At 55.4% G+C, this 13,475-nt stretch overlaps 1 protein-coding gene across 3 annotated transcripts in view; it reads left to right on the top strand.

Annotated features, from left to right (window-relative positions):
* Positions 1 to 13,455, top strand: part of NFAM1 (NFAT activating protein with ITAM motif 1) — a 47,229-nt gene extending 33,774 nt beyond the window's left edge. For all 3 annotated transcript variants that reach the window (XM_082352683.1, XM_082352685.1, XM_082352684.1), the window contains exons 4-6: positions 862 to 960; positions 9,749 to 9,835; positions 11,536 to 13,455. In XM_082352683.1, the coding sequence (XP_082208809.1) occupies positions 862 to 960; positions 9,749 to 9,835; positions 11,536 to 11,595 (246 nt within the window). In that variant the 3' untranslated portion in view covers positions 11,596 to 13,455. The remainder of the gene's footprint in view (positions 1 to 861; positions 961 to 9,748; positions 9,836 to 11,535) is intronic.
* Positions 13,456 to 13,475: the final 20 nt, after the last annotated feature.

Below are 13,475 nucleotides of genomic sequence, written 5' to 3'. Positions count from 1 at the left end.
CATGGCCATCCTGACCCAACCAGGGCAGGTTCGCCTCTCCGGCCACGCTGACCGTCTTTAAATTCTTCCAGACCTGCTGCCTCTGCCTCTCCTCCCTCTCTTCCAAACGAACTTCTCAACCTTGAACATCCCTTCCTGCCAGGCGAGGCGTCTGTTCCCTCCCGTGCGCCGGAGGCTCTGTCCCTGTCGGTCAGCGCATGAACCACGCGTGGTAAAACTGCCGGTTCATTGTCCGTCTCCCCACCGGGTCTTAAGCTCCGGGAGGGCAGGGATGGTGTCCCCTTCTTCACACCGCCTGGCTAACCAGAGTGTGTGTGGTTGGCCAAGGGCCACATAAGTGGCACACGAGTGTCAAGAGTGCTTGACTTCCTCATCACCTCCCTGAATCTGTGCAGCAATCTCACAAAGGAGGGTGATGGCTGAAGAAACTGAGGTCCAGAGAGAGTAAGTGCTTGAGTGAGGCCGCAGAGCCAGTGAGGGGCAGAGAGGGACTGGACACCTGGTCTGGCCTGCGCTGGCTCACTCAGCAACACCCACAGTAATCATCTGCAGCCGGGGACCCTGTCACACTGCTGGCACTGTGCCCTGCAGCGCCTCCCTCCCCAGAGCCAGGCACTGGGTGGTGGGCAATTGCCTCACCGGGATCTTTATCGTTTCCGGTGTCCCTGGGCAGATGAGTGGTTTGATGTAGGTCTTGCAGGTATTTGCCCCGTTTCCCTGGAGAAGTTGGATGGAAGGTGCTGAGTGATGCACTTCTGAGTGGCCTCATGACAATCTGCCATCCTTTCCTCTGGTGGGGTCTGGTCGGGGGTGGGGAGAAGGAGAGCCTCTGGTCCCCAGCCCTGACTCCTTTCCCCACAGAGACAGATGCAGGCTCCACGGAAACACACTGCCCAGAAGTGCCCGGGCCCCAGCGCTGCCAGCCCCAGGGAGCAGCCTCCATCCGAATCCGTCTACACAGTGAGTCCTCCGCCCTCTCAGGCCTGGCTCGGGGTCTGGTTCCCTGGCTCGGTCGGTGCACCAGCTGTGTGACCTCTCTGTGAGCCTCCACTTCCTCACCTGTAAACTGGGGACAAGAATTCCTGCCTGGAGGGATTTCTGTGAAGGTGAACCGAGGTTACCAGTGTGTGGCCCTGGCCCCTGGAAGGAGTGTAGGTGTGAGGTGCCACTGGGGTCCCCTCCTTGGCGTGCCCCTCCACTTCTGGAATGAGGGGCAGTGAGGGCACAGTTGGTGAGGAATGAAGAAAGGTCCTTCACCTGACCAAATGACGTTGACCCGCTCACCAATTCCTTCCTGTTTTTATTGCACAAACAACATCGGAGCAACAACAAGAATCACAAAAAGAGGAAAAAGTCAGGCAGTGTCCCATGCCCTTAACACAACAATGGTTTTCAATTCTTCACACTCGCCTTCCCCACCACACACACACACACACACACACACACGCACACACTGTTTTATGTCCTTACAGTCAAGCAGAGACACGGCTGGGATGCTGTTCATTCCCCCAGCCCGGCTTGCCCATCTGGTCAGCACGTGGTCACTCTGCCCGGTGGCTGGGATGGTGACAGACATTCTTTTTTCAGTTACGTCTATTTTAGTTGAACAAGTAACATGTGCTCATTGTGGAGAAAGTGAAGAATAAATGCCACCCAGTGTCAGCTGGGGTCTCAACTCCACGGGGCCTCCAGCCGCCAGGTAGCGGTCTTGACTCCGCACCTGGGAGGTGCACAGCCATGTCTGGGTCCTGCAGGTCCTCCAAGGGCATGCTCTGGGACCCTGCCTGTATGTGCTGTGGCTGTTCCTGTCCCCACCACCCAGACTCATACATGAAACTCAGGTCCTTCCTCGATGTCCACAAAACCCCGCACAGAGGGTGCTCAGAATATGGCCCGGTTTACTAAGGATGAGGCAGATGGGGACGAGGCAAAGGCAGTGTTCCTACAGGGCAGCGCCGATAACCCCAAATAGAACATAACACGGCCAGCTCTCATGGGACCTTCAGCCCCTCCACCCCAGGGAATTTCCAGCAGCCACTGCTTCCCACGTGGCCCCACACTTCCCCATATTCTCTCTTCTCTCCCAGCAACTCATCGTGGTATTTTCCCTAGGAGGAATTCTGGTGTCAGCTGTTAAATAAAAACATTTCTCTCTCTCTCTCCGTACACACACACACACACGAGATCTTTCTATATATATCAAAAAGAAGAAAATCGCCATCATCCTGAGCCTATCTTCTTCCAGTATAAATACTAGTAACATTGACCTCTATACCTTCCTGTCTTTTCTGTAAATACATACAAAGAGACCCATACACACACTCACACATACTTTTTTTAAAAAATTGGAGTAGTACAGCTATTTTTGTTCATGTTACAATAGCTCATGAACATCTTTTCACATGAATAAATATCCTTCTCCAAGATTACTTTTAATGGAAGAGACTCACTTTTGCATGGAACATCTTTCTTGCCTGTGTTTAGACTTCTCGGAGGCTCAGGCTGACTTCTGTAGAGTGTGAGGAAGAGGTCCAAAGGCCCTGCCAGGTTGCAGGGTGGCTTCAAAAGGTTTTAGGGCTGGAAAGGAGATGTGAAGGGAGGCCGCAGACTCTGCTAGCCCTTGAGACCAGTCCCTAGCTGCTGGGGTTGGACCTGGGCAGATAAGAATGACGTTAACAAGAGCAATGATGATGTCACGAAGTCATTTGTTGAGTACCTACTACGTGCCAGGTACCGTGGTAGGACTTTACACTTGTTATCTCATTAATACTCATAATAGGGCTTCAGGGTACAGGTGTTGTCCCCATTTTAATTTAATTTTCTTTTTTTAAAAATTTATTCATTTATTTTTGGCTGTGCTGGGTCTTAGTTGCAGCATGCAGGCTTCTTAGTTGCGGCATGTGGACTCCTTAGTCGCGGCATGAGGGCTTATTAGTTGCGGCATGCATGTGAGATCTAGTTCCCCGACTAGGGATCGAATCTGAACCCCCTACATTAGGAGTGCGGAGTCTTACCCACTGGACCACCAGGGGAGTCCCTAATTTTATTTTCTAATTGTCTATTGCTGGTATGTAGAAATATGATTGATTTTTGTATATTGACTTTATATAGAGAGTAATCTTGCTGAATTCACTAATTAATTCTAATAGTTTCTCTGTAAATTCCTTTGGATTTTCTATGAACCCAGTCATGTCATCTATGAATAATGGAAGTTTCATTTCTTCTTTTTTAATCATCATACCTTTTATTTCTTTTTTTCTTGTTTTATCGCACTGCCTCAGACAGTGATGGTGAACAAGAGTGGTGACGGTGGACAACATCCAGGGAAGGATTTTTGTATACTTCTCCTCTACTTTCTTTGGATGGATACTTAGATCACTGATTTTCAATCTTTCTTTTTTCCTAATTTATGCACTTAAGGCTATGAACTTCTCTTTACGTATGGCTTTAGTTGTATCCCACAAGTTTTGATATGTCATAGTTTTGTTGTCTTTCAGTTTAAATTTCTCACTTGCCCCATGAGTTATTGAAAAGTATTTTGCTTAATTTTCAAACGTTTATTTTTTAGTTATCATTCTGTTTTTTGTTTTTCACGAATTCCACTGTGATCAGAGAATACATTCGGTAGGATTTTAATCCTTCGAAGTCTTTTGAGACTTGCTTTATTGTTGGCTTGTATTTCATGTGCATTGTGCATGGCTGAGTGAGTGTTCTATATGTGTCAGTGAGGTCAAGTTTATTGACTGTGTTGCTAAAGTATGCCATATCCTTATTGATTTTTTTGTCTATCAGATGTTGAGTGAATTGAGTTAAAATCTGCCCATTTGCTTGTAGATTGTATATTTCTCCTTCTGATTATGTCAATTTTTGCTTTTTATTCATGTGGAAAAATGCTCATGATATATTGTGACAGGAAAAAAAGCTGTACTACTCCAGTTTTTTTGTGTGTGAAAAGTTGACCTATTAAGGAGCATGGATTTGGAGTAAGCCAGACAGACTGGGGTTCAAAGCCTAGTTCTTTTTTTTTTTTTTTTAATAAATTATTTATTTATTTATTTAATTTTTGGCTCTGTTGGGTCTTTGTTGCTGCGCGCGGGCTTTCTCTAGTTGCGGCGAGCGGGGGCTACTCTTCGTTGCGGTGCGCGGGCTTCTCATTGCAGTGGCTTCTCTTGTTGCGGAGCACAGGCTTTAGGCACGTGGGCTTCAGTAGTTGTGGCTCGTGGGCTCAGTAGTTGTGGCTCGCGGGCTCTAGAGCGCAGGCTCAGTAGTTGTGGCGCATGGGCTTAGTTGCTCCGCGGCATGTAGGATCTTCCCGGACCAGGGCTCGAACCCGTGTCCCCTGCATTGGCAGGCAGATTCTTAACCACTGCGCCACCAGGGAAGTCCGAAAGCCTAGTTCTTTTCCTCACGGGTTCTACTTAAACTTTCTGAGTCTAGGTTTCATAACCTTTAATATAGGGCTAATGATACAGTATTACATTTACAGTTTGCAAACATGCTATGATTTCTTCCATTTTAAATTCCTTATCTTGAGCTCATAGCCACCTCCAGTGACCCTGTCCTTTCTCGACGACTCCTTATAACAGATCTGTCAAAATTCCCTGTCTTCAGTTTCTCTCTCTCCTTTCCGACCCACTCAGTCAGGCTTTCTGCACACCTCTTCTTTCTGCCCACCAAAGCCTTCCTTCTCAAGGTCACCGTTGACCTCCACATTGTTAAACCCAGTGGTCAGTTCCCAGTCCTCATCTTTCTTGATGAGCAGCATCTGACATCATCGAGCTCTCCCTCCTCCTAGACACACTTTCTTTACTTGCTTCCGGAACATTCCACTCTCTCCTAATGCCCCTCTGACTCACTACCATGCCTCCTCAGCCTCCATCCCTGGTTCCTTCTTAGGAACCAGAGAAATCCTGACCTCTAAACATTAGAGCCCAGGCCTGGGGCCCTTTCTCTTTGATCTTCACTCCCCTCCTTGGGAGTGAAGCAGCCTCAAGGTTTTGAGACCCTCTACACTCTGACAACTCCCAAATTTATACGTCCAGCCCTGGCACCTCCTCTGAACACCAGAAGCAACTGCATTTGGACCCCTCATCGGCTTCTCTCTCAGACCAATCTCCAGTTCTTTACCCATCAAAGTGCCTCTTCCCACGGTCCTCCTCATGCAGTGAATGGTTGCTCCATCCTTCCTGATGCTCAGGCTAAACATTTTGAAATTGCCCTTTCCTCCTCTCCTTCCATCACTGCTCATATCGGATCCATCAGCACATCTTATTTCGAACATATCCAGAATCTGACCCTTTTCACCCCTCCAGGGCTGACGCTGGTGGGAGCCACCACCATTTCGTGCCTGGAGTCCTGCAATTGGTTTCTAATCGGCTGGCCCATTATTATCCTTGCCCCACAGTCTGTGCTCCACCCAGCAGGAGCGGAGCGATCCCATCCAAACGTAGATCACATCCCGCTCTGCTCAGAGCCCCTGGTGAGTCTAGGTCCCCCGAGAAGCAGACACCAACACAGGGGTAAATGTGTGATCGTTTTATTAGGGAAATCACCTGTGAGAGAAAATGCAGAAGACTGGGAGAGCCGTCAGACTCTTGCAGATCTCATCCTGGGTAAAGGAAAGGGCGAAGAAAGGCAGAGAGGATGCACCGACCACCGCACCATCTAGGGAAGCTTCAGCAGGCCACGGGGAGCCCAGTCAGAGGAGCCCCAGGTCTCCCAGGGCGGGAGGCTGTGACGGCATCCCTGCCGAGCTCAGCCATTGGCTGGCGGTAGCCCACGGAGGGGTGGCCTCTGTGCACATGTAATGATGAGTTTCAGAGCCCAGCAGCTGGGACCCCGGGTCGAAGCTGATCCCTGGAGCTGGAGGTCTGCAGATCACGTTCTCATGACCGCCTCGGCCGTCTAGTGAGATAGATTCTGTCTCACTCAGAGTCAACACCGGAGCCCTGACAGTGGTCTCTGAGAGCGCTGCCCTCACGCCCTCCCAGTGTCTCTCCCCTCACTCACTCGCTCCAGGCACGCTGGCCTCCTTGCTGTTCTCCAGATGCACCAGGCTTGCCCCCCATGCCCACCCTGCAGCGGGGCCTTGGTGTTGGCTGTGCCCTCCCCTCCAGAGTGTCCTTTCTGGAGCCGTCCAGGGGCTGCTCCCTCACTCCCCAGCTCTCTGCTCAGAGGGCACCTTTGCAGGGAGGCCTTTCTGACCTCCCCACCCTCTCCATGAGCCAACATCCCCATCTTCCTTCTCTGGGTCTCTGCGTGGCCCTTACGGCCACTGACTTCTTTCTGATTGTGGTCTGCCTGGTGCCCTCTGCCGCACCAGCCCAGTACCTGGCACATAGTAGGTGCTCAGCGATCAGCTGAGTGGAGGCCTGTTCTTAGCTCCCAGCTGGCTGGGGTTCCCTGGGGCTCGGTGCTGGGCACAGAGTAGGTGCTCCATGGCGAATGTAGGACATCAGCACTGTGGTTTCACGCTCCCCGGAAGCATCTGGACACTACCCCCCCTCAGCTGTGTTCCATCCTCTGCCTGGCCCAGTGCCTCATTCTTGCTCTCAGCCCCCAGCCCTCCCGCTCCTCACGGCAGCAGGAGGGGCCTTTCCGACATACCACTGATGCTGTCGCTTCCCACTCAGAAACCTCCAGTGGCTCCCCATTGCCAGCTCCTCAGCCTGGCACGAGAGGCCTTCATTGGAGGCCAAACCCAGCCCTGCCTCACCAGACTCCTGTCACTGCCGTGGGCTGTTTACTTCAGACACGCCAGGACCTTGACCTAGAGCAGATGTGCTCTGTCTCTCCTGAGTACCACTCTTGCTCAACAAGGCCCCCAGATCTCACCCGTCTGCCCCGCAGAGGGCATCATGCAAATCTCAACATGCAGGTGTCCATGAGAGCACAGCTCTTGTGTTTCCTTGGTGACAGGGGTGGGTATTACAGGGGGACCAATGTCCAGGACCCTCAGATTAGGTCCTGGCTCAGGGCAGCTGATTTCAGCTCTGGCCTCAGCCCACCTGGACAAAGGCCTTGGCACGGACTTCACACCTCTGCCAGGGCTGGTGACCACTCGGCTCAGCATCACTGCCCATACTGGGCAGCAGGAGGCAAAGGGCTCAGAGGGCCTGGATCCCAGACCGGTATCCCAGTACAGCCCAGCCCAGCCCAGCCCGTTCAGAGGCCTGGCCTTCTCCCCGCAGGCATACCCTGAGGGAGGCCGTCCCCATCACCATCAAGGAAGGCCAAGAAGGTATCCTGTTGACAAGGCTGTCCTGCGTTTCACAGCCTAGTGATGCAGGCCGCTCCCTGCATGCAAATGCAGCCCAGCAGGTCAGGACTTGTCAGAGGCTTCACTCAGCAGCTGCTAATTGGCAGCAACTTCTGCAGCCTCCCCTGCCCTCAGCCCTGCAGCTGCTCCCACCCACAGCATGACCACCCGCAATGTGGGGCACAGGCCTGTGGGGTCCCAGGTCAGGATGCTCTTCTCTGGCTGGGAAATCACTTAGCTGTGTGCCCAGGCCAGTGGGAGCACATGGCGCGGAGGGCGGGAGGGGCTGTGTGACCTGAGACATCTCTGGGCCTCTCTGGGCTAATGCGTGGTGGGCAGCCCACGTGGACTGGACACGAGGGAGAAGGGAACCATCTGTGGGACCCGAGATCTGCTCTCCTGCTGACATGTCAGCCAGGAGGCCCTTTTTCTCCCTTCACTCTGTGACCAGAAACACCCAGCTTGGGGGGCTGTCAGATCTGTGGATCCAGGTCTGGGTACACAGGCGGTGGAGGCCCAGGGCCGCTGAGGAGCAGGTTCCCATCCCGTGTGCCAGGCCTGCCGGCAGTGGTTAGTGCTCTGGGCAGGCATGAAAGCCCAACAGGCCAGGGCAGGCCTTGGAAAATGCCTTTCACCGGAATTTGGGCTCCTCCCTGGGACAGCCTTGCCCCCGTCCCTACCCGGAGGCAGGTTGGAAGCCCCCCTTCCAAGACCCTCCCCCTTTCTTTTTTTTTTTTTTTAATTTTTCTTTATTTTTGGCTGCATTGGGTCTTCATTGCTGCATGCGGGCTTTTTCTCTAGTTGCGGCGAGTGGGGGCTACTCTTGGTTGTGGTGCACAGGCTTCTCATCGCGGTGGCTTCTCTTGTTGTGGAGCACAGGCTCTAGGCACGCGGGCTTCAGTAGTTGTGGCACGCGGGCTCAGTAGTTGTGGCGCACAGGCTTAGTTGCTCCGCGGCATGTGGGATCTTCCCGGACCAGGGCTCGAACCCATGTCCCCTGCACTGGCAGGCGGATTCTTAACCACTGAGCCACCACGGAAGTCCCGACCCTCCCTCTTTCCGATGCAGAGGTCCCTAGGGCAGACTTGCCATCCCTGTGTGTGATGCCCTTGAAGTGAGGGTCTCCCAAGTGCCAAATGGCTTATTACACAGGTTTTCACGCCCTGCTGCCTCTCGGAGCCTCCTTCCCCTCACCCCACCTCCCCTCCCTTCTCTTGCCTCAGAGCACCACCTGTCTCTCCAGCCTGCCTCGGCAACCCCTGCTTGCCTGTTGCCAGGGAAACCACCTCCTTGGCAACCAGCCGGCATCCATATGACATGTACACGTGGGAAGGAAAGGTTCCTGCCTCTTGCTTAGGCTGTTGGTAGCTCTGTTCTGACATCCCCCAAGGAGCAGCATCTGCCCCTTGCCTGGGACTCCGGTGCCCATCAGGGTCTGAGGGAGGGTCCAGGCTGTGACCGCAGAGAGGGGAGGGAGGCATCAAGCCTCCCTTGATGATCATTCAACAGTTATTAAGCACCTGTGATTTGCCAGACCCTCTGTTGGGCCCTTTATGTACAATATCTCATTTAATCATCCATTGAGCCTGAAAGAGAGATACAATTATTCCCATTTTACGGATGAGGAAGCTGAGGCACAGGGAGGTTCCGGGGTTGCCCATAGCTGGCAGGTGTCAGAGCTGAGAGTTGAACCTAGGCTTGTCTGATTTCAAAGCTCTGTCTCTTTCTACCATCCTGAGGCCTCTGGTCAGGCTGTTCAGAGCTGGGCCAAGAGTGAGTGTGGCCCTAAGACACACATCTAGCTGAGCGAGAAGCCCCCTCATCATAGCTCATTTGGTGCTGTTCTCCAAGTGTGCCAACCACAGCTACAGTGACCCAGCAACAAACCAAGCACAGCTGTGGGAAAGGAGTGTGACTCCAGTGGGTACCTAGGTCATCTGTGAGCACAGGCTGGGGTGAGGGGTGAAGGGAGACCTAGAGGGGTGGATGTGTGGGTGGGACCCTCACAGGGACAGGGCTTTGGCCCAGGGGAGTGCGGTGGTGATGCCAGGAGAGCATCCTATCGGAGCCTTGGCCATGGGAGTCACATCCGGGGGCTGCTGGCTGCACCAAAGGAACTAAGGACAGGCAGGGACGGTGGGAGGGGGCCTGGGCCCTTCCTCTTGCCAGGTAGGTGGGGGCCTGGAGAGCCCACCGGGCTGAGCACAGGCTCTACTAGAGCCTTGAGGTGATGTGAGGGGGTGGCAAGGGGCACAGAGAGGAGTGGCACTGTACCAGTGGGGAAGGGGTAAGATGCCTCCGAGAGGGAACGGCAGGTGCACAGGTGCAGCCGTGTGACTGCGAGTGGCGAGGCGGGGGGCGGTGGGTGTCCCCTCACAGGTCTGCCCGGCCCCTGGGCTCCCGCAGGCAGCGGGGAGGTATAGCAGGCCGCTGAGGCCGGGGCCCTGCCCCTCTGTTCACCCTTCCCTGACCCTCCCACGTCTCCTGCAGGACCTGCAGCGCCGAGAGACCGAGGTCTACGACTGCATCCAGAGTGAGGCCAGCAGCCAGCCCTCCCCCCAGGACCTGCTCTCCCAGGTACACAGCGGCTGGGCAGCAAGCCTCCTCTTACTCCATTTGTCCTGCTCCTCATCTGGGAAATGGGGTCAATAGGACCAGAGGAGTGAGCCGCCTGCTGCTGAATCAGAGCCCTCTCTCCGAGGCAGCTGGCCTAGTGGTTAGGAGGTCTGGTAAATTTGAACCCCTGCTCCACCCCTTACCAGCTGTGCAGCCCTGGCCAAGGGGCTAACCTCTGTGCCTGCTTCTCCTCGTCTGTACACTGAGGAGCCTAACAGCACTCACCTCCTAGATTTGCCATGAGGATCAAATGCTGTACTGGGACCCCGTAGGCGCCGTGCAAGATGAGCAATCGTAACTACCACTGAGCACGGTATAGTGTCTACACTGGCCAGTAAAGCAGGGGTGTTTGGCTTCTAGCTGTCCCCAGGCTGAAGGTGGCTAAAGCTGGGAGCTGGAGTCTACACTGATGCCAGCCTGGGAGGGTCTGGACAGGGCTTCGTTATTATCACGATGGGAACTAAGGCATATCACTTGATCATGATTCTCTCTCTCTCTTTTTTTTAAAATACATTTATTTATTTATTTATGCATGCATGTGATGGGTCTTCGTTGCTGCACACGGGCTTTCTCTAGTTGGGGCGAGCGGGGGCTACTCTTCGTTGCGGTGCGCAGGCTTCTCACTACGGTGGCTTCTCTTGTTGCGGAGCACGGGCTCCAGGAGCGCGGGCTTCAGTAGTGTGGCACGCGGGCTCAGTAGTTGTGGCTCACGGGCTTAGTTAGTCCGCGGCATGTGGGATCTTCCCGGAGCAGGGCTCACACCCGTGTCCCTTGCACTGGCCGGCGGGTTCTTAACCACTGAGCCACCAGGGAAGCCCGATCATGATTCTCTCTTAAACCTCAGTCTGCTCATCTGTAAAGTGGATGAGTGACACTTTACTGAAAAATCAACTGCCCCTGAATTCAAATGAGTTCCACGTTAAGTAGCATCTACACCAGAGCTTTGGACACCATCAAGTGCAAGGTTGGATTCAGGAGCTCAAGGGCTGGGGGTAGGCACCTTGGAAAAGCCATCAGGAAGTGAGGGGAGCAAGTGCTTGGCCCCGCTGGCCCAGGCTGACTCTGTTTGTTGAATCTCCTATTCTCAAAGCCCTTTCTATACTCATCCCTGAACTAGGCTCTGACTGGAGGCAGGGCTTCCCCAAGGATGTCTGGGCGGTCCCAGGCAGTGCCCACCATGTGCCAGGCCCTGAAGTCCTGGCAGGATGACTAGAAATGTTCCGGCCCTCCAGGATCCTCGGGTCTGCAGGAACAGGGTCACTGATCTTACAAACACGCAGGGACATTTGTAGCCCCCTGTGAAGGGTGGACTCTGGGGAAGGACTAGCCCAGAGCTGGGAAGGGGGCTCTCGGGGGTGTAGAGTGAGGAGGAGGTAGCCAGGGAACAGGTAGGATGGAGGGAGCACCCCAGGCAGAGGGAAGAGCACCTGGGGAGGCCCAAGGCAGGAAAGAAGAGGTCTGTAGGGTTGGAGGGCGGAGAGCAGGCATGGGCTGGAATGATGGGAGAAGAGGCTGGTGAGGTGGGCTTGGGGACAAGGACAGGTCTCCCTGTCAAAGCTACTTGGGAAGCCATCTGTTTGTCTGCCTCTGCCTAAAACTAAAGTTGTGCAAGTTTGTTCTTTTCCCTCCCTACTGTTTTTTATTTCTTTTTTTTTTTCCAGGAGAAACAACATAGATTTGAGGGTGACAGTGAATTTAACCTGGTCTATGAAAATCTCTAGGACAAGCTCTGCCTGCCCATGGGTCTTGCCCTGGATCAGAGGCCCTGGGGCAGCCTCTCCCTCCAAAGGACTTGATGGGTACCAGGAGCGAGGCCCCAGGGGTGCCCCATCACCTCACACCCACATTTAAGAGGGTGCCCTCTTGCCTTGGCTGGCCCCGCCCCCCGTTCTGCAGCCTGGCCACACCCACCGGGTGTGCCACATCTCCGGACCTTTGCCCAAGCTGTTCCCTCTGCCAGGCGGGCCCTCCCTCCCTCCCCAGGGGCTCTCCTGAACACCACCCAGAGCCCTTCTTACCCTCTCTAGACACACAGGCTCTCTTGCACCAGCCTGAACCACCAGGAGGTTTCAGCCAGGGACCCTTGTCAGTACTGTGTGCACAGGGGTCCCAGCGTAGATGAATAAAGGAGCAACTAGGCAAATGGCCCCCGCCTCCCTGCCCCCTGCCCAACTAGGCCAAAGGTACAAGGCGACCACACTAAGTAGATCAGGGGGCTGGCATGGGGGGTATGGGGTGTGGGCGGAGGGGCCCTTTGTGCTGCAGAAGCTCAGGCCCCACGGCCCCTCAGTGTCTGACCCTGAGCCATTTCTGCTGCTCGAGTGTTCATGTTACCCCTCATTTCACCTCACGGCAGCCCCGCACGGTAACCTACCTCACAGGCAGACCAGGGCTAAGCGTGGGGCTCACCCAGGCTCTCAGGCTCTGAGCCCTCCCTCCCCTGCTCTCCCCCATCCCTCCCTTGCTTTCCACTATTTGGTCATTTGTGCAATGGGCAGGCCAGTCCTCCCTCCACACACCCAGTGCTGCCCCCAGAGGTCCCTCAGGTGCCCTCGCACACAAACCCCAACGTGCCCGGGAGGGTGGTGGCCCGAGGCGCAGGCCCCGACCGGACCCCTGGGTGGCTTGTGGGTAGCACCTTCAGCCCTGCAGGTCGGCCCCCTCCCCACCCCGCGCCCCTGCAGGGATATGGGCTGGGGGCGGCAGGGTGGGCCTGGGCTGACGTCAGGAAGAAGCCCCAGGCCCCTCCGCTAGGGCTGTGTGGGGCCCCCTCGGGCCCACGGGACGGTTCACAGCCTCTCAGCTTGGTTCTGAGCCTGGCCTTGGAGCGCACAGCAAGGAGGGCTCTGAGAGGGATCACGGGGCTGCGGGGAGGGGCCCCCACTCGCCAGAAGGCAGTTTAAGGAACTCCCAGCCTGCTGAGGGAGGCGAAGCTGCCTGCAGCAGAGCTGCCTTCCAGGCTCCTGACTCGGTCAGCCTGAGGCAGAGGCCGGGCTGGGGTCCGGGTGGGGGAGGCAGGCGGCTCAGCGAGCAGCAGAACCTCTCCAGGGAAGACCAAAGGCAGCAAGACCAGGAGGAGGCCGCCTCGCTGGGCCCCGGAGCGTCCTCAGCCCCTGGCCCCAGACCCTCAGGCTGGGAATCAGCCTTTTCCGCTTGGCCCCTGGGATAGTGCGGGGAGCCTGGAGAGACTGCGCCCCCGGCCCTGGCCCAGCCCCCTGCAGTCCCCTCTCCACGAACCAGCCAAAGGATCCTGATGAGACCTACATAGGACCATGGCCCTCCCCGTGTGCAAAACCTCCCACCGTTCCCACCTCACTTGGAACAGAATCCCAACTCTTCCCTGCGGCCTGTGAGGCCTTCAGGGTCCGACTCATCGCCCCTCTCGTGGACACAGACGTTGTCAAGTGTGGTGACCAAGCTCAGTTCAGGGCAAGGCTGGGCAGGCGCTGAGGTCTTCAATGAGCAAGGAGAGAGGCAGGGAGGAGGGTCAAGGTGGAAGGGGGGACCCTCAGGGGAGAATGTTCTGGGACACCCAGCATGGGGCCAAGAAGACTAAGCACCCCTCATTCCCCAGCGCCCGGGACCGGGAGCCTGCGGAGAG

Source organism: Balaenoptera borealis (genome assembly GCF_965194805.1).
Source record: "Balaenoptera borealis genome assembly, chromosome: 13".
Lineage (NCBI taxonomy): Eukaryota > Metazoa > Chordata > Mammalia > Artiodactyla > Balaenopteridae > Balaenoptera > Balaenoptera borealis.
The sequence above is the reverse complement of the archived record's forward strand: the minus strand, read 5'-3'. Positions and strand labels throughout refer to the sequence as shown.